The sequence below is a fragment of the Anomaloglossus baeobatrachus genome (assembly GCF_048569485.1).
Source record: "Anomaloglossus baeobatrachus isolate aAnoBae1 chromosome 5 unlocalized genomic scaffold, aAnoBae1.hap1 SUPER_5_unloc_4, whole genome shotgun sequence".
NCBI lineage: Eukaryota > Metazoa > Chordata > Amphibia > Anura > Aromobatidae > Anomaloglossus > Anomaloglossus baeobatrachus.
Genome location: NW_027441808.1, coordinates 1,479,450 through 1,507,095, shown reverse-complemented (window position 1 = coordinate 1,507,095; position 27,646 = coordinate 1,479,450). Strand labels below are relative to the sequence as shown.

The 27,646-nt window shown below is 46.3% G+C and overlaps 2 protein-coding genes and 1 pseudogene across 2 annotated transcripts; all 3 read right to left on the bottom strand.

Annotated features, from left to right (window-relative positions):
• Positions 1 to 1,015: 1,015 nt before the first annotated feature.
• Positions 1,016 to 7,039, bottom strand: LOC142259256 (uncharacterized). Its single transcript, XM_075331735.1, has 4 exons — positions 6,785 to 7,039; positions 6,580 to 6,703; positions 6,383 to 6,496; positions 1,016 to 2,038 (listed from the first exon to the last, which is right to left on the bottom strand). Exons 1-4 carry the CDS (start codon positions 7,037 to 7,039, stop codon positions 1,035 to 1,037), a joined length of 1,497 nt encoding a protein of 498 aa, XP_075187850.1. The 3' UTR covers positions 1,016 to 1,034.
• On the bottom strand, positions 4,466 to 5,385 carry LOC142259242 (hydroxyacyl-coenzyme A dehydrogenase, mitochondrial pseudogene; annotated as a pseudogene).
• A 3-nt stretch (positions 7,040 to 7,042) lies between the features above and the next one.
• Positions 7,043 to 14,265, bottom strand: LOC142259255 (uncharacterized). Its single transcript, XM_075331734.1, has 5 exons — positions 14,130 to 14,265; positions 13,827 to 14,000; positions 13,622 to 13,745; positions 13,441 to 13,538; positions 7,043 to 7,243 (listed from the first exon to the last, which is right to left on the bottom strand). The coding sequence occupies exons 1-5, from the start codon at positions 14,205 to 14,207 to the stop codon at positions 7,043 to 7,045; spliced, it is 675 nt and encodes a 224-aa protein (XP_075187849.1). The 5' UTR covers positions 14,208 to 14,265.
• Positions 14,266 to 27,646: the final 13,381 nt, after the last annotated feature.

Genomic DNA, 27,646 nt, shown 5'->3' with positions numbered 1-27,646 from the left:
ATTAACTCATAATTACCCAGCAAGCCACCCGGCATCAGGGCAGCTGGAAGAGTTGGATACAGCGCCAGATGATGGCGCTTCTATGAAAGCGCCATTTTCTGGGGCGCCTGCGGACTGCAATTCGCAGCAGAGGCGCCCAGAAAGCTCGGGCTAACCTGTGCTGCGGATTCCAATCCCCAGCTGCCTAGTTGCACCCGGCTAGACACAAAAATGGGGCAAAGCCCACGTCGGTTTTTTTTTTTTAATTATTTCATGAAATTCATGAAATAATTAAAAAAAAGGGCTTCCCTATATGCTGCAGAGCTGGGGTCGTAGAGCTCACTCTTTCACTATCAGTGATCGCTGAGGGTTGTGTGATCTCACAACCTGGAAGTTCCTTTCGGGGGACATTAAGGACACTTCCAAACGTTTTGGTACTGGATTATATTTAGAAAATTCACTAATCTGCAGCTCTCCATTGCTTTAGTAAATAAAAAAGGCAGTCACAGATTTGTGATAAGCAATATTTAAAGAGAAAGTCGTCATTGTGCTAGAAATTGGGGGATATTACTCCAGTAACAGTGTCAGCAGCAAATTCACCCCATAACAGTGCGTCATGACCACATTTTTACAATTTATTTTCCCTATTTTCCTCCTTTAAAACCTAGGTGTGTCTTAAGGTCCGAAAAATACGATAAGTTTAAAAAGAAAGAAAATGGTTCTTTCCCTCACCAATTCTTATTAGAGCACTTGTAGCCAATTTTTGGATAAAATCCTTTGAATTCTAGTACATCGTGATGGCTTCTCCCATGTGACTCCTGTGACAACAGGACTTGATTAATGATAAAAAAAAAAAAAACCATTTGCCAAATTCTAAAAGCAAGAATGGCTACTCTACTCTACTGTTGGTTTTCTGATGGTCGGCAAGACTTGATTTACCAGTTAAACATTTCAATTATTCACAACATGAAAAAGGTTCCTTCCCTGTGTGGCTTCTTCACATGTTTAACAAGATCTGAGAATTACATTTTCCACATTCAGAACATAAAACTGGTTTATTTTGTGTGCTTTCTTTGATGGTAAACAAGTCCTGATTTCCATTTAAAACATTTCCCACACTCTGAACATGAAAATGGCTTCTCCTCTTTGTGACATCTTTGATGTGAAATAAGTATAGATTTCTGAATAAAACATTTCCCACACTCTGAACATGAAAATGGCTTCTCCCCTGTGTGAATTTTCTGATGTGTAACAAGGTTTGATTTTCGTGTAAAACATTTCCCGCATTCTGAACATGAAAATGGCTTCTCCCCTGTGTGAGATCTTTGATGCAAAACAAGTTCTAATTTCTTAATAAAACATTTCCCACACTCTGAACATGAAAATGGCTTCTCCCCTGTGTGCATTTTCTGATGGCTAACAAGATCTGATTTCCGAATAAAACATTTCCCACACTCTGAACATGAAAATGGCTTCTCCCCTGTGTGAGATCTTTGATGCAAAACAAGGACAAATTTCTGAATAAAACATTTCCCACACTCTGAACATGAAAATGGCTTCTCCCCTGTGTGCATTTTCTGATGTCTAACAAGATCTGATTTCCGAATAAAACATTTCCCACACTCTGAACATGAAAATGGCTTCTCCCCTGTGTGAATTTTCTGATGTGTAAGAAGGTTTATTTTCTGAATAAAACATTTCCCACACTCTGAACATGAAAATGGCTTCTCTCCTGTGTGAATTTTCTGATGTTTAACAAGGTTTGGTTTTCGTATAAAATATTTCCCACACTCTGAACATGAAAATGATTTCTCCCTTGTAGGAGCCGTTTCATGTTCCACATCCCTTCTGTAACTTTTATTTTGCTTATAATTCTGTGATAAATCGGAATTTTGGACTTGTTTCAAAAGATCAGATGATAAAGCTTTCCAAGGAAGGACTGGAGGTATATCTGGGACAACAGCATGCTCTTCATATGCATCATGTGTGATAGTTTGATCATCTGTTTTAAATTCTGAAGATATTAGAGGTCCATCTGAATTCCTGATACAGTCATCGGCTAAAAATAAACACAATGTTATTATTTTTTAATGATATAATTTGCAAAGTAGATTTATTTTTTTAAACCATAACATAAGAAATTAAATTATGAAACAAATTATTCTGAATCTGTTGTCCAATTACGAGATCGAAAGGTTGCTTTACACGCAGCGACACCTAGGACCCGTCACACGGACTTACCTACCTAGCATCGTCGCTGTGGTCGGCGAACCGCCTCCTTTCTAAGGGGGCGGTTCGTGCGGCTTCACAGCGATGTCACACGGCAGCCGTCCAATAGAAGCGGAGAGGCGGAGAAGCAGCCAAAAGAAGGTGACACCCACCTCGTTGCCGGAGGACGCAGGTAGGGTGTTGTTTCTCGTTCCTGGGGTGTCACACGTAGCGATGTGTGCTGCCTCAGGAACGACGAACAACCTGCGTCCTGCAACAGCAACGATATTTGGGATTAGAACGACGTGTCAACGATCAACGATTAGGTGAGTAATTTTGATAGTTAGCAGTCGTTCGTACGTTTCACATGCAACAACGTCGCTTACGAGGCCGGATGTGCGTCACGAATTCCGTGACCCAAACGACATCTCGTTAGCGATGTTGTTGCGTGTAAAGCCCTCTTAAGAGTTACATCTTCATTAATTCGGATCTCCCATTCCTAGCACCAATTCTCTGGAATGTGCTACAGTAAATAATCTGATTGATTGTCGCAATGTGACTGTAGGATAATGAGGGACAGGGGGCTCCTATACTTTCCCTCATGCTAGGAGACCTTAGGCTATCCCTAACCTCTGGATTACCCCTGAACAAGGAAGGAAGGGGCAGGAGTATGATGGAAATACAGATTAAGACAGACGCGAAAACCAAAATTCAGACACACTGCAAACTCACAGAAATAAAGAGTGAGAGACTAAGGAGAAAAGCAAGAGCAGGAAGGCAGAAACAAAAAGACAACAAGGGTTAACACCACAACTGCTCACAGCAATAATGCACAACAACCACTAGTTTGTATCACAACACCTCACCACATCTGTATAGGTAAACTATTAAACTATAGCTGGCATTAATGGAATAGTCCAGCCAGCATATACAGAAGGGGAGCGAATGATACTGGCTCCTCTACAGTATGTGATCAAAAACATTAACAAGGAGCTCAGCAGAGAATAAAGCCTGCTTTACACGTGTCAATTACACATGCGATCTCGCATGCGTTGTGACATACCCCCATCGTATGTGCGGCACGTTCAATTTGTTGACTGTGTCGCACAAACGATTAATTCCCGTCACACGTACTTACCTTCCATACGACCTCAATGTGGATGGCGAACATCCACTTACTGGAGTGGGAGGGACGTTCAACGTCACACGGCAGCTGGCCAATAAAAGCTGAGGGGCGTAGATGAGCGGGACGTAAACATCCCGCCCACCTCCTTCCTTCCGCATTGCCGGCGGGAGCCGCGGGACGCAGGTAAGCTGTGTTTATCGTTCCCGGGGTGTGACACACAGCGATGTGTGCTGCCTCGGGAAACATTGAACAACCGCATGTTCAATTTTTAGTAATTGAACGACGTGCATGCGATGAACCTTTTGACGTTCAATTGCAATCGCACGGAGGTTTCACACGCCACAATATAACTAACGATGCCGGATGTGCGTCACTTACGACGTGACCCCACCGACACATCGTTAGATTTATTGTAGCGTGTAAAGCCTGCTTTACTCTTGCTAGTCTTACTAAGTATGTGGTTTGATGCCTGCGTCTGCCTGCGCTGCTCACAGACATCAGAAAAGTGAACATGCAGAGTGCCAGAATCTATAATTTCTACAAATCCTGATGCCACCATGACAGTTGGCTATGTCTGCAAGCATCTCGTTGTGACATTGATCCACAACATAGACAATTTAAAAAAAATTTTTTTTCCAAAGACAAAAATCAAATAGAGACACATGCCAAATATTTAATGGGCTTCTCTGGGACTGTAACATTGATGGCCTATCCTTAGGCTTTGTAACCAAAGTAGGTAGCAGAGTCTTGCTGTCTGCACAGATAAACATTAAGGCTCCAAGACCGGCAATGTACAATGAAAATTGATGTCAGGGACTGAAGTGAGATTTCTGGCATAGGGAACGCCGCAGTTTGTTATAAATTAGAGAAATGGTGGCATCACACGTTTCTTCTGGCCAAGCTCTGCCCATTTTGGCAAAGCTGGTTAAAATTGGCGTGAAACCTCCAAAAGTTGCACAATTAATTTTTAGTACATTCATTTATTATTGACTGTAGAATGGCTATGACGTATCAATGTTTGGAATCAGCGGTACAAAAAATGTTGATGAAATAGAGAATCATGACTGTAAGGCACTAGAGTCTTAATAAGTGCTGAGAAAACCGTGCAATGTAAAAACAACAACTGTCATCATAATCAAAGCAAACAAGAGACTATAACAATATAGCTCTGCAGTGCAGCCAGGCCAACCATCTGCCTTTATAAAACCCTTCTCCGGTCTTCTTTCCAAGCTTATTGAGCAATTCACTGGGGGCAAAAAGGGGGTTTTCAGGTTCCATCTGGTACCAACCATCAATGGTGTATTTACTAGTGTCAAGACCAACATAATCCAAAAGCTCAAAAGGACCCATTGGGTAACGGGCTTCCAATTTAATTGCAACATGCATGTCTTCCTTCGATGCATGACCTCTTTCATGAAGATGCACGAATTACATTAGTTATGGTACCAGAAGACGGTTAACAATGAACCCTGGGGTGTCTTTACAGGACACAGGCATTTTTCCTAGTGTTTAACTGAAGTCCATGAGAGAGTCAGAAGTCGTTTGGCTAGTCATTGCTGTCTTAATAACCTCCACCAGCTTCATCATTGGTACTGGATTAAAGAAATGCAGCCCTCCGAACTGATGCTGCCTAGTTGTGGAGTTGGCTATGTCAGTTATTACCAATAAGAATGTGTTGCTGGCAAATATGGTGTGTTCTGGTGCAATCTGTCCAGTGTCTTGATTGGTGCGTTTTTCACTTCCAAGTTTTCTATTTTGGCTTCCACCACCAGATAATTGCTGTGCACCACGGCCGCTGGGTCTGTGCTTGTGCTGAAGTTTGAGAGCGTTTTGTTGATGAACTGTGAAGCAGCCTCAGGCTTGTCCGCAAACATCTTCTTAGTGACCCTTTTCAAGCTGTCTTCAATACTTTTGGCAGACTTTTTCAAGATGTCATCAGTCTGGTCCACTAAAACAACAACAGTGTGTCTGGTTGCTGCAGCTACATGCACTATCCTGGCAACCATCAGGCCTCCTCCGATCACAGTCACGTGCTTTATAGTCAGCTTCTTCGCGGTGGCGCTGGAGGTCATACATTTCGCTATGAGCTACCAGCAAGAGGAGGCCATGTCTGCTTGCACTGTTGGGAGCTGAAGGACATGCGAGTGATGTCAGCACAGCGCGCCATGATGATTTAGTCGCACGATTATTTTTTCACAACTGTGTTGCACAAAAAATTGATTGAAAAGTGATTTCTGACAGAATTCTGGCATAATTGCTTTGAAGAATCAAGGTCTAGGTGTCAAATCTCCTTCTGTAGGTGTCTCCAATCCTTCCAGGGTAGTTTGCCAGTAGTTCACATTCTCTAAAGCAATAATTTTATTAGATATTTTTTGGTAGTTTAAAAATTTGGTATTTCAGTGTGCGGCTGTAACTTTTATTTTTCTATTATCTAGCTATCTACACACACACACACAAACACACACACACACACACACACATACACACACAGAAACCTGTCTCCTCTTCAGCTTCATACTCCTGCAAGTAAGAGACCTTTGGTCACATGACGTGATGTCAAAAAGGTTCTTGAACAGTCCTATAATCGGCATATAAACACTGGGGCCGCTAGGAAAATGGGGGCCCTGTAAAATTGTCCTGTTTGCTCTCCCTTTCCCCTAATGCCGAATCACCATGCCAGCCTGTCTTCTATTCAGTTCTTTTAGACTCATGCAATTAAGAGACCTTTGCTTACATCATGTCACATGACTTCATCAAAGGTCCTTAAACAATCAACTTCCGAATGCAACTGATAAGGTCCTTAAGAAAGTGGGGTTCCTGAGAAATTGCACAGTTTGATTCCTCCTAACACTAGCCCTGACTGTAACCAGGGCTTATTTTTAGGGAAACAGAGTATTCATGAACCCTCTGCAGTTATTTGAGTTGCCTTCATAACAACATAGAGAAGACACTAGAAACAAACAGAAGAAGCAGAAGCAAAGAAAATACAGCTGAAAAAACCCAGAGCAGAAAGTCTAAAAATGTAAACACAAAATTAGTGCAGAAAGTACATGAGTAGATATCTCTTACTGGATAGAGCTGGAGGAAACACATCCTGAGGAACATCGGGATCTTCCTGTTTACAGTCCTGTGGGAGAAGAGGACAGGGACATCTCTCTGGTGTTGTCCTCTTACTGGATAGAACTGGAGGAGACACATACAGGGACTGAATTAATTCCTTACATACAGATAATTATAGGCCTTGTGTATTTAGTCCTGTCTATTACCTGGTGATGTGAGGGGCTGGGGAACCTCCATCATGACGTCCTTGTACAGATCTTTGTGTCCTTCTAAATACTCCCACTCCTCCATGGAGAAATAGACGGTGACGTCCTGACACCTTATAGGAACCTGACACATACAATGAAACCGTCACCCCCGATCCCTTCATAGTGTTACTGTCTAATGTCCCAGCATTCCCAGCAGTGTCACCTCTCCAGTCAGCAGCTCAATCATCTTGTAGGTAGGTTCTAGGATCTTCTGGTCATTGATGTCCTCATGTATCGGGGGGTGAGGTGGAGGCCCCGTGATTGGGCTCAGGGGTCTTCCCCATCCCTCAGACACAGGGGCCTGACAGCGCTCACTAGAGGTCTTCTTCACTACTGTGTAATCCTGGTTATGGAGAGACACAGTAATAAATCTCACTACAGACATTTCCAGAGTCCTCACCTCTCCAGTTCTGTCCATCTGTTATTCCCATAGATAAGAATGATGTAATGTGACGTCATCAGAATCTCTCACCTCTCCAGTAAGCCGGAAGAGGATCTCTAGGGTGAGGTGTAATATCCTCTCCGCCATCTTGTCCCTGTTCATATCCATCCTTGATGGGGCAATCAGGAGAATTCTCTTATATAGAGGATCTCCACTTAGAGGATTTGATATTGTAGGGACCTGAATGGGGAGAAGGTGATGATGTGAAATCATAAAGAATCCTGTACAGTAATATAATTACTGGAGACTTTATATCCGATCACTGGCTGCAGAAATAACGCTAACATGTATGACATGAAGAAGAAGACAATTCATGGCTGCAGTAAACGAAATGAAGAACCTCTATCCAATAATATTACGAAGTGGCTTCTCTTCCACATGTATGGCACGTTACTATTTTATAATATTAATCTGTTGGTTTTTGTTCTCTGTATGTTTGCAGGAGTTTAGATTTCCAGATTTTTTTGGCTGATTTTTAAACGACAATTTTTTTAAATAGTTACTGTAGAACAGTGACACAGAAGAAGATGTGGGTGTGCGGAAGGACGAGAAAACCAACCAGGGCCAGGAAGCTGCTGCCAAGGCAGATAAAATAATAGGATGCAGTGAACGAGGCACAGATGCTCCGGACAAGAACAGTTTTGCCTCTATACAAGTCACTAGTGCGGCCACACTTACAATATTCTGCACAATTTCGGGCTCCAGTGAATGAGGAGGACATAACTGAACTAGAGCGGGTGCAGAGAAGAGCGACCATTACAGGAATGGAAGGTCTGCACTAGGAGGACAGGTTAGCAAGCCTGGGGTTATTCATTTTGGAAACACAAAGGCCAGGAGGTGATTTTATGTAGAAGTATATCAGGGGCATTGCTGAGATATTTCTAATGAGCTTTCAACTGAGGCCTGCAATGATGACAAGGAAGTTCAGTCATAATCACAGATGGGGATTCTCTACTGTAAAAGCAGTGAGAATATGGAACTCTCTGACACATGATGTGATAATTCTTGATAGACTACAAAAATTCAAGGTGGGCTTGGATGCCTTCCGTACAAAGTATATTATGGCAGGTTATCAGTACTAGATATTGTGATGGGACATTGATCCAGGGAACTAGTCTGATATTTTTAGAGTCATGAAGGAATTTTGCCCCTTGAAAACGTATTCACACCCCCGGAACGTTTCCACTTATTTTCACGTTACTCCCACAAACGTAAATTTATTTTATTGTGATTTTATGCGATGTACCAGCATTAAGTAACAAGTATTTGTGAAGTGTAAAGGAAATGATAGATGGTTTTCTAAATATTTAAAAATATAAATCTGAATATTGTGATGTGCATTTGTATTAAGCCCCTTGTAGTATGATGCCCCTGAGTGACCAATTGCTTCCAGAAGTCACATAATTAGTAAATTGAGTCACCTGTATCATTTATTCTCAGTATAACTACAGCTGTTTTGTGAAGATTTCATGAGTTTTGTTTAAGAACATTAGGGATCAAACAGCATTTTGAAAGCCAAGAAACCCACCAGACAGGTCAGGGATAAAGTTGTGGAGAAGAGTAAAGCAGGGTTCAGTTATAAAAAAAAAAATAGCTAAAGCTCTGAACATCCCACTAAGCACTTTTCAATCCATCATCCAAAAATAGCAGGAGTATAAAGTGGAGACATGAGGGTCAATGGGTACGCTCGTCTGCTGGCCTGGCTGTTTTCAGAAAGACTGCTCGGACCAGGGCTCATCCCACCGAATGCCCGCACTCCTTCCTTGTGGGCAGAACATTACTCAGACAAAACAGGGTGAGGTAACCACACCTTGGTGAGACATTATTAGTTCACCAACAGGCAAACACGTATCGTACATTTCCAGCAAGATCACAAGATGGTACAAACGACAGAGTCTCACCCATCAATTGGCTCACAAGGGTTTAGAATATTTGTGGCTTTGGGGCTTCAGGGCCAACTATTCCAATCAGTGGCACTTCGCTTTTGATGAGCACCCACTGAGAGGAGATAGCAGCAAGCTATAAACCTGACTGAGCACAGCAAGAAGTGTATCCAGGCAACTAAATTGTCCTCACCTGGGTTCGCCAAGCAAATATGTGGGCTCAGCATTAAGCAGGGAAGCAAATCTGTGACCCTCCAGGTGAAACCGTGGCTCCTATGCTGAAGTCTTGCAAAATGAATGTGGTAACAGGAGCAAAGCCTTTTTGATATCCCTCAGTTCTCATTTCAGGTTTTTGTGTATTACAGGATTGGTAGGAAATGGCTGTTCTCTCACTGGTTCAGTTCAATCTGACTGCATAATATTCCTCTAGTTGATGTAGTCAAAGAGGCTGAGGCAATCAACATTTAACAGACAATAGGGCTCTGGTCAGTCTGACGTGAAACAATGGCTAACTTCTCTTAATTTGCCAATCGAAGGCACAATACATCTGACCTAATTAAGAACAGTTCTCTCCTCACACAAGAGGCCAGATGCGGAGTTGTCACATATAGCACAACTGAAAAAGTACAAAGCCATGGGCGTCCACCTAAACTGACATCCCAAGCAAGGAGAGCACTAATTATAGAGAAGCAGCCAAGAGGCTTGTGGTCAGTGGAAAAGCAGAAGCGATCCAGAGCTCAGGGGGAAGATCTGGCCACCGGACAACTATAAATCATAAACTCCACAAATTTGGTCTTCATGGAAGAGTGGACATTTTTAAAAGCAAAAGAATAAGAATTGAAAATTGCTTCACCGATGCCTTAATCCAATTTACCTGAGGCCCCCTTCACACACGTGTCTCCGGTACGTGTTAGGTCTGTTCCTGCACGTACCGGAGACACGGGCACACGTAGACCCATTAAAGTCAATGGGTCTGCGCACACGTGCGTGTTTTGCCATGGAACGTGTGGAGCATACGCGTGTCCGTGTGTTCCACACGTAGATATGTCCACGTTTTCTCCGGCATCACGGGTGTCACACGGCCCGCATACGGACCACACAGATGTAGTGTGGATGCGGTCCCGTGTGAAAACGTGCCGGAGAAAACTCACGTGTCAGAGACAAAAATTAACAAATCTTTGCTCACCTTCTCCAGCCCTCCTGTCTCTGCTGTCACTTGCTGCCGACCGCCGCTCATTATGCACATTTAATATTCACTTCACTCTGGCCAGAAGCAGCAGCAGCGGGGAGTTGGCAGGACCGAAGACTGAAGTTCAGCACCACGTACAGCTACGCCAGGGACAGGTGAGTTGAAAGTTCTCGTTCTCCGTGTGTTATCCGTGATAACACACGGAGAACACACGTAGTGCCATAAACACGGCTCATGGAGGGGAAAACGCACCTTTGACACGTCCGTGAAACATGTCCGTGAAACACGTGCGTGATTTTCACGGACGTGTGAAGGGGGCCTGAGACAGAGCTGTTTTATAAAGTAGAAAGGGCAAAAAATGTCACCTCTAGATGTGCAAAGAGATTGGTAGCAGTAATTCTAGAGAAAGGTTTGTTCTGCAAAGTATTCACTCAAGGGGCTGAATACTAATGCACATCACAATTTTTATATTTCTTAAAATGTTTAGAAATTCATGTATAATTTCCTTTATACTCACAAATATTTGCTACTTTGTGTTGTTATCACATAAAACCCCAATAAAATCCACTTGTTTGTGGCTGTAATGTAAACAAACATGGAAAAGTTCACCGGGAGTGAATAGTTTTTCAAGGAAAGGTATGTTTACCTTCAACCTAAAAAATGATGAAATTTTATCAGAAATGTTCTCCAGTCCACACCCGAGATATTTTATGCATAGCAAATATTTTGGTGCAATCTTGCCGCCATTTAGGAACACAAGACATTTTGTACTAAAAAGTTACAAACACAGGTTAAAAGGGAAAAATACAAAGCGTTTCTATTGTGCGCAAAATTCATCATCCACTTGCTCCATTCTGAAGAATCTGGAACAAAAAACATTAATTAATACGAGAAGATAAAAAAAAAGTGACTTAGAAAAAACCCAACAGAATTGATGAGTTGGATGTAAGTTTTGTGGTGCGGAGCCCGTTCTACCGGCAGACGGGATGTGACCGGAGGCAGAAATATTCAGAGAAGGGAAAGATTTTACACTTTGTAGATAAATCCTCTCTTCCCGGGATGTAACGGCCTCTAATGCCGGGATCACACGGCCAGATAAAGAATCATCACCGCTTCATCCAGAAAACTAGGACAAGTCTTTTCTTATTTGTCATCCATATACAATCCGGTATTTACAGCCGCTATTAATAATTTACAAGACCATTTACAGCTTCCTCCATTACAGAACTGCAATGTACCCGTAACACAATGTCTGCTGTATGGTGGAGCTGGTGGGAATCTGATGGATTGTGCAGACACAGACCTGAATGGACGAGTCTCCTCCGATTTACACTAGAGGATGCTGGGATTATTCTCACACGCAGATTCTGTCAGTGAGGAAGAAAATCCCCATCTGCACCGCCACATCCAATAACAATGGTCTGAGGGCGAGACGTTGTGTTATTTTATGGACAGCACTGAAAATACAGTAGTGTGAACGAGAACTAAAAGGAACCAAAGCTCTTATCTCTCCTAATCCTGCCATCTCCACCGCTCTCATTACACAAATATAACACATATACAGTTAGGTCCAGAAATATTTGGACAGTGACACAAGTTTTGTTATTTTAGCTGTTTACAAAAACATGTTCAGAAATACAATTATATATATAATATGGGCTGAAAGTGCACACTCCCAGCTGCAATATGAGAGTTTTCACATCCAAATCGGAGAAAGGGTTTAGGAATCATAGCTCTGTAATGCATAGCCTCCTCTTTTTCAAGGGACCAAAAGTAATTGGACAAGGGACTCTAAGGGCTACAATTAACTCTGAAGGCGTCTCCCTCGTTAACCTGTAATCAATGAAGTAGTTAAAAGGTCTGGGGTTGATTACAGGTGTGTGGTTTTGCATTTAGAAGCTGTTGCTGTGACCAGACAACATGCGGTCTAAGGAACTCTCAATTGAGGTGAAGCAGAACATCCTGAGGCTGAAAAAAAAGAAAAAATCCATCAGAGAGATAGCAGACATGCTTGGAGTAGCAAAATCAACAGTCGGGTACATTCTGAGAAAAAAGGAATTGACTGGTGAGCTTGGGAACTCAAAAAGGCCTGGGCGTCCACGGATGACAACAGTGGTGGATGATCGCCGCATACTTTCTTTGGTGAAGAAGAACCCGTTCACAACATCAACTGAAGTCCAGAACACTCTCAGTGAAGTAGGTGTATCTGTCTCTAAGTCAACAGTAAAGAGAAGACTCCATGAAAGTAAATACAAAGGGTTCACATCTAGATGCAAACCATTCATCAATTCCAAAAATAGACAGGCCAGAGTTAAATTTGCTGAAAAACACCTCATGAAGCCAGCTCAGTTCTGGAAAAGTATTCTATGGACAGATGAGACAAAGATCAACCTGTACCAGAATGATGGGAAGAAAAAAGTTTGGAGAAGAAAGGGAACGGCAAATGATCCAAGGCACACCACATCCTCTGTAAAACATGGTGGAGGCAACGTGATGGCATGGGCATGCATGGCTTTCAATGGCACTGGGTCACTTGTGTTTATTGATGACATAACAGCAGACAAGAGTAGCCGGATGAATTCTGAAGTGTACCGGGATATACTTTCAGCCCAGATTCAGCCAAATGCCGCAAAGTTGATCGGACGGCGCTTCATAGTACAGATGGACAATGACCCCAAGCATACAGCCAAAGCTACCCAGGAGTTCATGAGTGCAAAAAAGTGGAACATTCTGCAATGGCCAAGTCAATCACCAGATCTTAACCCAATTGAGCATGCATTTCACTTGCTCAAATCCAGACTTAAGACGGAAAGACCCACAAACAAGCAAGACCTGAAGGCTGCGGCTGTAAAGGCCTGGCAAAGCATTAAGAAGGAGGAAACCCAGCGTTTGGTGATGTCCATGGGTTCCAGACTTAAGGCAGTGATTGCCTCCAAAGGATTCGCAACAAAATATTGAAAATAAAAATATTTTGTTTGGGTTTGGTTTATTTGTCCAATTACTTTTGACCTCCTAAAATGTGGAGTGTTTGTAAAGAAATGTGTACAATTCCTACAATTTCTATCAGATATTTTTGTTCAAACCTTCAAATTAAACGTTACAATCTGCACTTGAATACTGTTCTAGAGATTTCATTTCAAATCCAATGTGGTGGCATGCAGAGCCCAACTCGCGAAAATTGTGTCACTGTCCAAATATTTCTGGACCTAACTGTAATACTGGAGGATAAAACAAGACTGAGCACAAGACCTTCACAGCCGTCTACACATCATAGGGAGATTTCATGGCACCTTCTCTCCATCTACCTGATGATCCTGAGGAACATCGGGATCTTCTTGTTTACAGTCCTGTGGGAGAAGAGGACGGGGACATCTCTCTGGTGTTGTCCTCTTACTTGATAGAACTGGAGGAGACACATACAGGGACTGAATTCATTCCTTACATACAGATAATTATAGGCCGTGTGTATTTAATCCTGTCTATTACCTGGTGACGTGAGGGGCTGGGGAACCTCCATCATGACGTCCTTGTACAGATCTTTGTGTCCTTCTAAATACTCCCACTCCTCCATGGAGAAATAGACGGTGACGTCCTGACACCTTATAGGAACCTGACACATACAATGATACCGTCACCCCCGATCCCTTCATAGCGTTACTGTATAATGTCCCAGCATTCCCAGCAGTGTCACCTCTCCAGTCAGCAGCTCAATCATCTTGTAGGCGAGTTCTAGGATCTTATTGATGTCCTCATGTATCGGGGGGTGAGGTGGAGGCCCCGTGATTGGGCTCAGGGGTCTTCCCCATCCCTCAGACACAGGGGCCTGACAGCGCTCACTAGAGGTCTTCTTCACTACTGTGTAATCCTGGTTATGGAGAGACACAGTAATTAATCTCACTCCAGACATTTCCAAAGTCCTCACCTCTCCAGTTCTGTCCATCTGTTATTCCCATAGATAAGAATGATGTAATGTGACGTCATCAGAATCTCTCACCTCTCCAGTAAGCCGGAAGAGGATCTCTAGGGTGAGGTGTAATATCCTCTCCACCATCTTGTCCCTGTCCATATCCATCTTGGATAGGAAATTTTCTTAAACAGAATAAAATCACTTAGAGGATCCGATATTATAATGACCTGAATGGGAAGGAGATGAGCCGATATGTAAAATTAATGGACATAAGGGAGGAAGATATCACTTGGGTACTAAAAATTATTCAACATGAAATGTGCTATGTAAATAGTACAACTGTAAAAGTAGCACATTATCGTTATAAAAAAACAATCCTTCATACAACAATGTGAACGGAAAAATGAAAAAGAGTAATTGCTCCCGGAATAAGAGTAGGAAAATACAAAAGTGCAAAAATAAATAATTTCCCAGTTTTTCGGGTAAGAAGAGGGCAATGGAATTAGGATTCGATGTATTCTTGTTTCTAACGGAAGAAGAGGGGCCACACATGGCGTACGGATCTGTGCACTCGCTGACGCGCACAATTTATCACCCATTTCTTGTATGAAGGCAGCAAAAGAGTGAAAATCATCCAAATTACAAAATGTGCCCACATTATATTTCACTCCGAGACTAGAAAAATTATGCAAATACTAAAGTTTAGATATTAACTGGTTTCGGAGCTTGTAGACTTTAACCCCTTAATGACCGCGGGTAGTAAAATTATGTTTTAGTGGTCATAGTGTTAATCCCCTACCGCTGCTGCCGGCAAACAATAAAGAAATAAAGTGTACACCGCCCCCCAGTATCGGAAAATTTCTGTGGTTTCAGCTACCAAGGGTAGCTCAGACCCTGGAGATCATGATTCGGGCCGGAAAAAAATGATTTATCTCCCACCTGGCATGATCAATCATATCAGACGGGAGATAAGTCACCTACCCCGGTCCAAAGGGCCCCCAGTCCCATGCCCCACCTGATCATCTAAAATGGCCGGAGCACAGGCTGCACTCATCCTCATCCTCTGAGTTCTGTCGTATCTGACATGTCAGATGTGACATCAAAGTTCTCCCCAGGTCCAGCCAGGTCACCCGTGAATCCCCGGTCTTGCGTTACCTTCTGCAGAGACGATCCCCCACAATCCCTCCTCTTCCTTCTCAGAAGATCCTGGCCACACGTGCAGAGTGGCTCTCAGATGGCACCCTGCTAGTAGTGACACTGAGCTTACTGCACCTCACACTGCCGTGCTGTGGACCCGGGGAGTGTGAGTGCAGTATCACTACACCCACACTCCTCACATGAAGGGTTTGCACTTCCAGAAAATGGGAGATATGTTCTCTGAGTGTGCCACCCATATTCTAGAAGGTCCAAAGTCGTTGTATGACCTCCAAATTGGATTACGGCAGACCGTTTTTTTTTTCATTTTAATAAATTAGTGAAAGAGGGAAAGTGTTGGGGAGTGTTTTTTTTTAAATAATTTTTTTTGTCTTTTTTTTATTTCCCCATTTGCCATCGCACCAGGGCAATAGAAGAACCGGGGCGAAGTGCCAGGATTTGCGCGTTTAATGGATGCGCCACTTCTGGGTGGCTGCAGCCTGCTATTTTTAGGCCGGGATGGGCCAAATAACCATGGTTCTTTCCACCCTGAGAATACCAGACCACAACTGTCCATTTTACCTTGGCTGGAAATCAAATTTGGGGTGTCTTGGTGTGATATTGTGGGTTATGTACTATTTTGTGTGGGTTCATGTTTTGGGCGTGGTGGTCTGTCTATTCGATATATTGTTTGTCATGTTAAGTCAGGTTATATCCCCTTGAAGTGCTTCTGTGCCTAGGTCTGGGGGAGGGGGCCTGGAATCCACCAAAACTCTCTGTTTACCTGAGAGATTAGTGATTCTGGGTGAGACTTAGGGTACCGTGTCACTAAACGACGCACCAACGATCCCACCAGCGATACGACCTGGCAGGGATCGCTGGTGCGTCGCTACATGGTAACTGGTGCGCTGTCAATCAGGCATATCTCACCAGCGACCAGCCACCAGCGACTCTGCGCTTGGTAACCAGGGTAAATATCGGGTAACTAAGCAAAGTGCATTGCTTGGTTACCCGATATTTACCCTGGTTACCAGCGTACACCGCTTAGTGCTGGCTCCCTGCACACATAGCCAGGGTACACATCGGGTTACTAGGCAAAGCGCTTTGCTTAGTTACCCGAAATTTACCCTGGCTACGTGTGCAGGGAGCCAACGCTAAGTGGTGTACACTGGTAACCAGAGTAACTATCGGGTAACTAAGCGAAGTGCTTAGCTTGGTTACCCGATATTTACCCTGGGTACCAGTGTACACCGCTTAGTGCTGGCTCCCTGTATACGTAGCTAGGGTACACATTGGGTTACTAAGCAAAGCGCTTTGCCTAATTACCCGATATTTACCCTGGCTACATGTACAGGGAGCCAGCGCTAAGTGGTGTACGCTGGTAACCAGGGTAAGTATCGGGTAACCAAGCAAAGCACTTTGCTTAGTTACCCGATATTTACCCTGGTTACCAGCATACGCTGCTTACACAGAGTCGGTGCTCGTTGGTCTCCCGCCGTCAAACACGCCGATGTGTGCTGCACAGTGGGAGACCAACAAGCAAAAAAATGAGTGTGTAACGATCAGCGATTTCACAGCAGGGGACAGGTCGTTGCTTAGTGTCACACACAGCAAGATCGCTGATGAGGTCACTGGTACGTCACAAAACCTGTGACTCAGCAGCGATCTCGCTATGTGAGAAGTACCCCTTACAAGAGAGAAGAAACAAGATTGAACCTCTGAGGGAGACGCTGAGGCTGTGGCCAGCACCCCAAAGACACTGTGAGAAACCTCGATTTCCCAGGAGAAGGACTGCTGGAGGAGTGTGACTGAACTCCGGGACATTTATGCCATTTCTGGACTAGTTTTACGCTCCGTGTGGTGGATTATTTGATGGTCATTCTATATTGCATGGAAAAAAAAAGGTTTGGATTGTTCACTCATCTCCCGCTGTTAATTATGTGATATGGGAAAAGGACCCCTTCACAGGGGGACCCCACTTTTTTTTTAATTATGTATACATTTAAAAAAAACTGCATAGGGAAGCCCTTCATTTTGGAATACCAGCCAAGGTGAAGCTGCCAGCTGTGGTCTGCAGCCGTCTGCTTTACCCTAGCTGATTTTTTTTTTGTTTTTTCTAATTTTTTTTTTTTTTTGTGGGGGGGGGCTAAATACAAGGTTAAACACAATTTAGTGCGCCATGAAAGTTACTAAAGGGTGCCAGCTTAGAATATGCGGGGATATGTGTTTGACATCTATTTATCTAGCCATCTATCCATCCATCCATCCTAGCTTATTAGGTTATGTGCCCACGACAAGGACTTGCAGCGGTTTGGACGCAGAGTGTTTTGACTGCGATGTTGTGCGGTACAAGCTCAGTAGCGGGATGTTTAGAAATCTCTAACCCACTGTGCTGCTTTTTTCTGCAGCATAAACTAATCAGCGGCGCGGCTTCCTGAGACGCAGGATGTCAGTTTATGCTGTGGAGATGACAGTGTTCTTCGCAGGGAGAATAAAGTCCGCAGTGGCCTGAACCTGGATTGTGGGCACGGGCAGCTGCATTCTCATGTGGACAACACTGGCATCTGCGCAGAAGGGCTGACACTGCATCCTAGATACAGTGTTGCCAGATTGTGGGCACACAGCCTAAAAGTGAGAAATTTGTCACTACAGCAACATTTTTGTGAACTACCTGTGGAGTCAAAATGCTCACTGTAACCCTGAATAAAATTTTTGAGTGGTCTAGTGTGCAAAATGGGGTCCCTTGTGGGGGGTTTCTGCTGTATAGGTACCTTAGGAGCCTTGCAAATGCGACATGGTGCCCGCCATTTATTTCAACTTTTCCAAAATTCACATGGTGTTCCTTCCGTTCTGAGCCCTCCCTCAACTATTGTGTGCACTTTTTGGTGTTTCCTCTTGAAAAAGTGAGAAATTTGGTGCTAAAGCAACATTTTTGTTAAAAAAAAATGAACGTTTTCAATATGACGACCTAAGGTAATCAAATTTTGTTAAGTACCCGTGGGTTCAAAATGCTCAATGTATCCCTGGATAAAATTCATGAGGGTCTAGTTTCCAAGATGGGATCACTTGTGGGGGAGCTTCACTGTTTAGGCATCTTAGGGGCTCTCTAAACATGACATGGCATTTGCTAATGATTCCTGCTAATTTTACAGTCAAATGGCGCTCCTTCCCTTCCGCGAGCAGCCATGCGACCAAACAGTTGATTTCCACCACATATAAGGTATCTGTGTACTCAGGAGAATCTGCACAATACATTTTATGGTGTATTTTTTTCTGTTACCCTTGTGAATAAAAGCTATCTGGTTAGAGTAACAATTTTGTGGTAAAATTATATATATATTTTTTTTTATTTTCACGGCTCAATGTTATAAAATTCTGTGAAGCCTCCGGGGGGTCCAGGTGCTCACCAAACATCTAGAGAAATTTCTTAAGGGGTCGAGATTCCAAACTGGGGTCACTTGTGGGGGGTTCTGCTGTTTAGGTACCTTAGGAGCCCTACAAATGCTACATGGTGCCCGCAATATATTTCAGCCAAATTTCCTTAACAAAATTCAAATATTGCTCCTTCTGTTCTGGCTCCTCCCATTTGTCCAAACAGAGGTTTCTGACCACATGTGGGGTATCACCGCGCTCATAAGAAAGTGGGGAACAAACCGTGGGGTCCACTTTTTGGCGTTACCTCTCGAAACTTGTCAAAGTGACACCGGTCAGAATTGTAGAAAATGGCCGAGTCATGAAGTACAAAACTGGCTCCGTCCTTAAGGGGTTAAACTGAATGTAAATTAGCCGGTCAGGAATAGCGGGAAACTGGTCCTGAACTCGTTAAAGTTGAAAATAGCTGAGACATGAAGGGGTTAATGATAATGATGACCCCCAAAAATACAGAGACCCTGCACCTACCTCCTCCTGCAGAGCCGCACACTAGATATATGGCTGCTCTGTGCTTACAGGACCTGTGATGACGTCACATGGAGGGGGAGGAGTCAGGGGTCACATGGTCAGCTCCTCAGTGTATGCAGGACTCTGCTGTGCTGGTTGTCATGGTGCTGGATGAGGGGAAGTTTATGTGTGGGGTCAGGAGGGGTTTACAGTGTGGATGTAGCAGAGCCGTGTGTGTACGAGGTGTACGGAGCGGAGCCGTGTGTGTACGAGGTGTACGGAGCAGAGCAGTGTGTGTACGAGGTGTACGGAGCAGAGCCGTGTGTGTACGAGGTGTACGGAGCAGAGCCGTGTGTGTACGAGGTGTACGGAGCATAGCAGTGTGTGTACGAGGTGTACGGAGCAGAGCCGTGTGTGTACGAGGTGTACGGAGCAGAGCCGTGTGTGTACGAGGTGTACGGAGCAGAGCCGTGTGTGTACGAGGTGTACGGAGCAGAGCCGCGTGTGTACGAGGTGTACGTAGCGGAGCCGCGTGTGTACGAGGTGTACGTAGCGGAGCCGCGTGTGTACGAGGTGTACGGAGCAGAGCCGCGTGTGTACGAGGTGTACGGAGCAGAGCCGCGTGTGTACGAGGTGTACGGAGCAGAGCCCTGTGTGTACGAGGTGTACGGAGCGGAGCCCTGTGTGTACGAGGTGTACGGAGCGGAGCCGTGTGTGTACGAGGTGTACGGAGCGGAGCCGTGTGTGTACGAGGTGTACGGAGCAGAGCCGTGTGTGTACGAGGTGTACGGAGCGGAGCCGTGTGTGTACGAGGTGTACGGAGCGGAGCCGTGTGTGTACGAGGTGTACGGAGCGGAGCCGTGTGTGTACGAGGTGTACGGAGAGGAGCCGTGTGTGTACGAGGTGTACGGAGAGGAGCCGTGTGTGTACGAGGTGTACGGAGCGGAGCCGTGTGTGTACGAGGTGTACGGAGAGGAGCCGTGTGTGTACGAGGTGTACGGAGAGGAGCCGTGTGTGTACGAGGTGTACGGAGAGGAGCCGTGTGTGTACGGGGTGTACGGAGCGGAGCCGTGTGTGTGCTAGGTGTACGGAGCGGAGCCGCGTGTGTGCTAGGTGTACGGAGCGGAGCCGCGTGTGTACGAGGTGTACGGAGCGGAGCCGCGTGTGTACGAGGTGTACGGAGCGGAGCCGCGTGTGTACGAGGTGTACGGAGCGGAGCCGCGTGTGTACGAGGTGTACGGAGCGGAGCCGCGTGTGTACGAGGTGTACGGAGCGGAGCCGCGTGTGTACGAGGTGTACGGAGAGGAGCCGTGTGTGTACGGGGTGTACGGAGCGGAGCCGTGTGTGTGCTAGGTGTACGGAGCGGAGCCGCGTGTGTACGAGGTGTACGGAGCGGAGCCGCGTGTGTACGAGGTGTACGGAGCGGAGCCGCGTGTGTACGAGGTGTACGGAGCGGAGCCGTGTGTGTATGAGGTGTATGGAGCGGAGCCGTGTGTGTACGAGGTGTACGGAGCGGAACCGTGTGTTCGTACGAGGTGTATGGAGCGGAGCCGCCTGTGTACGAGGTGTACGGAGCGGTGCCGCGTGTGTACGAGGTGTACAGAGAGGAGCCGCGTGTGTACGAGGTGTACGGAGCGGAGCCGCGCGTGTACGAGGTGTACGAAGCGGAGCCGCGTGTGTACGAGGTGTACGGAGCAGAGCAGTGTGTGTACGAGGTGTGCGGAGCGGTGTGTGTACAAGGTGTACGGAGCGGAGCCGTGTGTGCACAAGGTGTACGGAGCGGAGCCGCGTGTGTACGGAGCGGAGCCGCGTGTGTACGAGGTGTGCGGAGCGGAGCTGTGTGTGTACGAGGTGTACGGAGCAGAGCAGTGTGTGTGCGAGGTGTACGGAGCGGAGCCATGTGTGCACAAGGTGTACGGTGTGGAACCGTGTGTGTACGGAGCGGAGACGTGTGAGTATGAGGTGTACGGAGCAGAGCCGTGTGTATGCGAGGTGTACGGAGCGGAGCCGTGTGTGTGCGAGGTGTACGGAGCGGAGCCGTGTGTGTACGATGTGTACGGAGCGGAGCCGCGTGTGTACGAGGTGTACGGAGCGAAGCCGCGTGTGTATTCATATGGAAGTGACACGCTCGGGTCAGGAGAGCCACCGGCCGGTCCGGACAGTGCTGTGCGATCCTCGTACGGGTCATCCGCTCCTGTGACTCCAACATATCCTCACACCTAATGGAATATACCGTGATGGAGGAGAACACTGTCATATCCTCACACCTAATGGAATATACCGTGATGGAGGATAACACAGGCATATCCTCACACCTAATGAATATACCGTGATGGAGGATAACACCGGCATATCCTCACACCTAATGGAATATACCGTGATGGAGGATAACACAGGCATATCCTCACACCTAATGGAATATACCATGATGGAGGAGAACACCGGCATATCCTCACACCTAATGTAATATACCGTGATGGAGGATAACACCGGCATATCCTCACACCTAATGTAATATACCGTGATGGAAGATAACACCGACATATCCTCACACCTAATGTAATATACTGTGATGGTGGATAATGTGAAGATGTAATTTACCCTCTCACTGTATATGCTGTGATACTATGTCATGATATGTATATTTCCTTGGTTGTATTAGTTGTAATTCATGTATTTCTTTGGGAGAGCTACTGGTCTCAATGTGTCTCTCTCATACAATTGCAGTCTTGGCATCTAATGTGATTATGTAAATAGCCTGTCATCTTCTATCCAGAGTTGTGTATCTAGTCTGTAATTGCATTGGCCAGTGAAGGAATAGTTATTGTGCTGCACAGCAGGGGATCCCTTCATCTATTGTGGCTGGCAGACATATGGGAGCCCTGTGATGGACCAAACCATTGATGATAGGATGTGTGACCCCTACCCCCTGAACATGGTGGGCTGGTCAAGGAGCACAGACAATGCATTTCCCTTTTTGTAACTTCAGAGTGAGCTGAAACTAAAGAGAAGAAGGAGCTCCCAGCCTGGGTGGCTGTGGACACGGACGGAGCTAGGCCTGTGTGGCGGCCCGTGGAATTGTGTGGAACTCTTTGGACTACTGTAAGGACGATTGCTTTGTTATCCGGTCCGAGGATTGTCGGGAAGGGCCCTCGAATCTGTTTTACGTGGACTTATCGTGTGCTGTTCCAGTGTTCTTGTGAATAAAACCTGTTGGATCGTCCCTCGGCCTCGTCCATCCTTTGCTCTGTTGTACACTCCCGTCACAAACTGGTTGGCAGCGCTGGGATCAGAGCAGAAGGAATGGAGGACAATGGCTCAACATCAGGAACCAGCACTGCAGAGTACAAGACCTGGACTTTGGGGAGCCTGCAATCAAAGGCCCGTGAAGTAGGAGTTCGTTTCAAAGGACTCTCCAAGGAGCAGCTGATTGAGGCGCTAGAAGGAGTCTGCTCGCAAAATGACGTGGAGGAAGGATCCTCACAGCAAACGGAAGAAAGACGGGAGCTGGAGGTAAATACCCAAAAAAGTCAATGGGTTGTGTGGTATGAGGAGGAGATGGCACTGCTTGGAGATGAGGCCACCATAGAAGATAAGAGGGAGGCTATACGCAGAGCTCAAGAGAGGGCAGCATTGCTGGAGAGGAGATTTGCTGTGGAAGCAACTAGAGGCTCCAGACAAACTGTAACCACAGCACCCACTATGAGGGAATTCTCCAGAGTGTCCCGCAAGGACTTTAAGCCATTTAATGAAGCTGCAGGTGACATTGAGGGCTTCTTTCAGGACTTTGAGCATCAGTGCCGATTAATGGAAGTCCCAGAAAGAGAGCGAGTCAGACACCTGGTGGGCCTCTTGGAGGGTGGAGCTGCCGACGCCTATAGAGCTATGGACCCTCAGTGGAATTGTGAGTATGGGGAGATAAAACAGACCATTCTGGAACATTATGCCGTGACCCCAGATACTTATAGGACTAAGTTCCGTACATTAGCCTGTGATGGAGAAGTGTCTTTCAAGATGTTTGCCCACAGACTGAAACAAGTGTGCCATCGCTGGCTGGAGGGAGAGGGAGCCTTAACTTGGGAGACCTTCCTCCAGGTCATCCTAAAAGAACAATTCTTTGCCCAGTGCCCCGCTGAGATCCGGGAATGGGTGCGTGAGAGAAAACCAGCGACAGTGGAGGAAGCTGCTACTCTAGCTGATGAGGTGCTCACTATCAAGCCTCAGTGGAGGGTTCTGTTGGAGGATGGAGAGACGCCTAACAGCTCCACAACACCGGATGCCCCCAGTTATTCTGTCCCCATTGTTCCCCGTTCCTCTAAGCCACCACATGTTGATACCCGTGTTAATGTGCCTCCAGTTGCTTCTACTGCACTTTCTAGAATACGCCGGGGAGAGGAAGTAACAGAGCGCAGGTGTTATGTTTGTAGGCATCCCGGACATTTGCAGACCTCATGCCCAGCCAGGCCATGGAGGAATCATCCTCAAACCCCTACAGCACCTTCAGGTGGGAGCCGGCCTCCAAGTTCCCCTACCCCTTACCCAAGAGGACGCCTTGGATGGAGGGAGACCCAGCTCAGATGCTATCAATGTGGACAGCCAGGGCATCGGCAAGTCTCCTGCCCAGCTGTTCAAATGAGGACTGATCCTGCACCCAATCGGATTGTTAATTATTTACAGCCCAGTGCCATGGAGGAAGATGTGGCACCGCTATGTGAGGACTGGCCTAGTGACTCAGCCACCCATGTTGTACCACCAGGAGTTTACGGGGTGCGACCCGCAGTTATGACGACTGTGACGGGGTGTACATCAGAGCAAAGAGAGACAACAGGCCGAGGATGATCCAACAGGTTTACTAACAGGAATACAGGAACAGCACACGACAAGTCCAAATAAAACAGATTCGGGGGCACCTCCCGATAATCCAAAGTGCCAGATCACAACGTAATAGTCCTTTTCAGAGTCCCAGAAATCCCACACAATCCACTGGACGGCGAGGTCTGTCCGCAGATTCAGATCTCGCTCCCTTCCTCTTCAAAAACTCAACTCCCAACTGCATTTAGAAACAGGAGTGTATTGTCTGAGCTCGTGGGCCCGCCCCTCAAGGGTAGGGGTCTATGCAATGGTTGGGCCCACTAGAAGATTCTAGAAGGTTGGCTCCGAGATGTCTACAGGTTTGTGTAGTTGGCGTTATCCACTGCTTACGAAACAATGAGAAGTTCCCCTGGCTGTGTGGACAAGAGATAATTGCATTATGGGCCCAGAGACACAGGAGATGGGGGGAAGGTATGGTTACTTACATCCCAAGACATTTCAAAGTGTTCAGTAAGTACAACCAAAGGAAAGTGACATCACATCCTGACATAGTATTACAGCAAATACAGTGAGAAGGTAAAATACATCATGACAATTCCTTCCCCTCCCAACTTGTGTACGTACTAGGGACCTCTACAGGTCGCTGGTTAAGTACACGCAGGGATGGCTGACAGGACTCAAGGCTCCTCTTGCCTGGACAGTCCATCTGCATTTTGGTGTTGGCTGCCCCTTCTATATTGTATGGTAAAGTTATAGGGCTGCAGAGCCAGGCTCCATCGCAGTAAGCGTCCATTGTCCCCAGAGACTCTGTTCAGCCAGGTGAGGGGATTGTGATCAGTAACCACAGTGAATTCCCGTCCATACAGATACGGCCGTAGTTTCTTAAGGGCCCACACTACAGCCAGACATTCCTTCTCAACAGTTGCATAGGCCACTTCTCGGTCCAGCAGTTTCCGGCTGAGATAGGCGATGGGGTGCTCGTCCCCAGCTGCATTCACCTGGCTGAGGACAGCTCCCAGTCCATAAGCAGAGGCATCCGTTTGCACAATGAATCTCCTCTTGTAGTCTGGAGCAGCCAGGACAGGATCGCAGATCAAAGCATCCTTCAGCCGGTTAAAAGCCTCATCACAGGCTGGAGTCCAGATCACCAGCCGGGGCATTGTTTTCTTGGTCAGGTCGGTAAGAGGCTTGGCCACAGTACTGAAATGAGAAACAAATTTTCGGTAATAACTGGCAGTGCCCAGAAAAGCCATAACTTGTTTCTTAGTTTGGGGTACAGGCCAGTCTCTAATAGCCTGGATTTTGGCAGGCTCAGGTCGGAGCTTCCCTCCTCCCACTCTATGTCCTAGGAACTGGACTTCCCCCATCCCCAATTGGCATTTATCGGGTCGAATAGTTAGGCCGGCTGCAAGAATCAGGTCCAAAATAATGGCTACTTGATTCAGATGTTCCTCCCATGTGTGGCTGAAGACGGCGATATCATCCAAGTAGGCACAAGCAAAGTCATCACATCCCCGGAGGATCTGATCCACCATGCTCTGGAAGGTGGCCGGGGCATTTTTCATTCCAAAAGGCATGCTTAGAAATTCATACAGACCAAAGGGGGTTATAAAAGCGGACCGTTCTCTCCCTTCATCCGTTAGAGGGATCTGCCAGTATCCCTTACTGAGATCCAAGGTAGTGACATATCGGGACCCAGCCAGTCGGTCTAGAAGTTCGTCAATACGAGGCATTGGGTAAGGATCGCTGACGGTATGGTCGTTTAGTCGCCGATAGTCCACACAAAATCGAGTACTCCCATCCTTCTTGGGTACTAACACCACAGGGGAGGCCCAAGGGCTATGGGAGGCCTGGATTACCCCAAGCTGTAACATCTCCTCCAGTTCGTGCTGCATGGTGTTTCGAACTGATTCAGGTACCCGGTAAGGAGCCAGTTGTATGGGACGGATGCCCTGAGTGTCCACATGATGTTGGGTGACGGTGGTTCGACCTGGTTGGGATGAGAAAGCAGCCCGTCTCTGTTGAAGCACTTCCAGCATCTGGATTTTCTGTAAGGAGTCCAGGTAATCTCCCAGGGGAACCTGTTCCACAGTGGATGGGGCTCTCGCTGCTTCCACGAGATCAGGTAGAGAGTCCTCATCCTCTTGACCATCTTCTGAAGCCAACCGACAGCTTGCTATCATTGGAATGTTCCGGTCATGGTACTCCTTAATCATATTCACATGGACAGTCTTTTGCCTTAGCCCCTGATCATCTAAAGCAAGAAGGTAATTGGTATCATTCAGTTTTCTGAGAACCCGGAAGGGACCCTCCCATGTGGTCTGCAGTTTATTCTGCCGATGGGGAACAATCATTAAGACTTGTTGTCCTTCTACAAACTCCCGATAGCGTGCGTTACGGTCATACCATGTCTTCTGTCTGGTTTGAGCCATACGCAAATGACTCTGTGCAAAACTAGCAAGTTGGGCCAAGGTTTCTCGCAGCTTTAGGACATAAGGGACAACAGGGGTTCCTGTATCTTCAACTTGCCCCTCCCAGTATTCCTTGAGCAGGGTTAAGGGTCCTCGGACCTTTCTTCCATAGAGTAGTTCAAAGGGGGAGAACCCAGTGGACTCCTGGGGAACTTCCCGATAGGCAAACAAGAGATGGGGTAGGTACTTCTCCCAGTCTGAATCTCGGTCCGTGAAGGCCCTCAGCATATTCTTCAGAGTGCCGTTGAATCGTTCACAAAGTCCATTTGTTTGGGGATGATACGGGGTCGTTCGGATCGCTCGTACTCCACAGGTGCGCCACAGACACTGGACCAACTCTGACATAAACTGGGAGCCTTGGTCCGACAAGATCTCACTGGGGAATCCTACTCTGGTAAAAATAATAACCAAGGCCTCGGCCACCTTGGCTGCAGAGATACTTGACAAGGCCACGGCTTCTGGATATCGGGTGGCGTAGTCCACAACAGTGAGAATGTACTGCTTTCCAGATTTACTTGGTTTAGCCAGAGGTCCAATGATATCAACAGCTACTCTTTGAAAGGGTTCTTCTATTATAGGGAGCGGTTGCAGGGGTGCCTTTGGGTGATCTCCGGGTCGCCCTCTACGCTGACATATGTCACAAGTTCGGCAGAAATGCGCCACTGCTTGGGAAATCCCCGGCCAATAAAAAGTTTGAGTCAATCGTCTCTCGGTGCGGGTTTTGCCTTGATGGCCAGCCGTAGGAATGTCATGAGCCAGGTGTAATAGGGGAATTCTGTACTTCTGAGGAACAATCAGCTGTTTGCTATAAGTCCAGGGCTTATCTAGGGAGTCGGCATTGGCAACCCGATACAGAAGTCCATTTTCTCTGATAATTCTTTCTCCGTTTTCCCCTAGCTGCCCTATTTCAGCCCGAGTTCTAAAACTAGCAAGGGTGGGGTCAGTCTCTACTTCTTGTCTAAACTGAACTTTATCCCAAGTAACATTCATATTATCCCCACAAGAAGAATCACTCACCGGCTGTAATGGCAGTTCTGGTGGCCTCAGTTCCATGGATGGGTTGTACACGTCCACATGGGCTGCTCTCTTGGCTTGACTTCTGGTTACCGCACCGACAAAGTGGCAATGAAGATTCCCCACATCATTTCCTAGAAGAACGTCTGCAGGGAGGCCGCTCATCACACCGACCACACATTGTTTTGCCCCAAAGCCATAATCCAGGGTCACACTCGCTCTTGGAATATATCTCTGGGTACCTCCTGCCAGTTCAATGGCAATTCCTGGTCCCTTTTGAATTGCTTGTGGTTG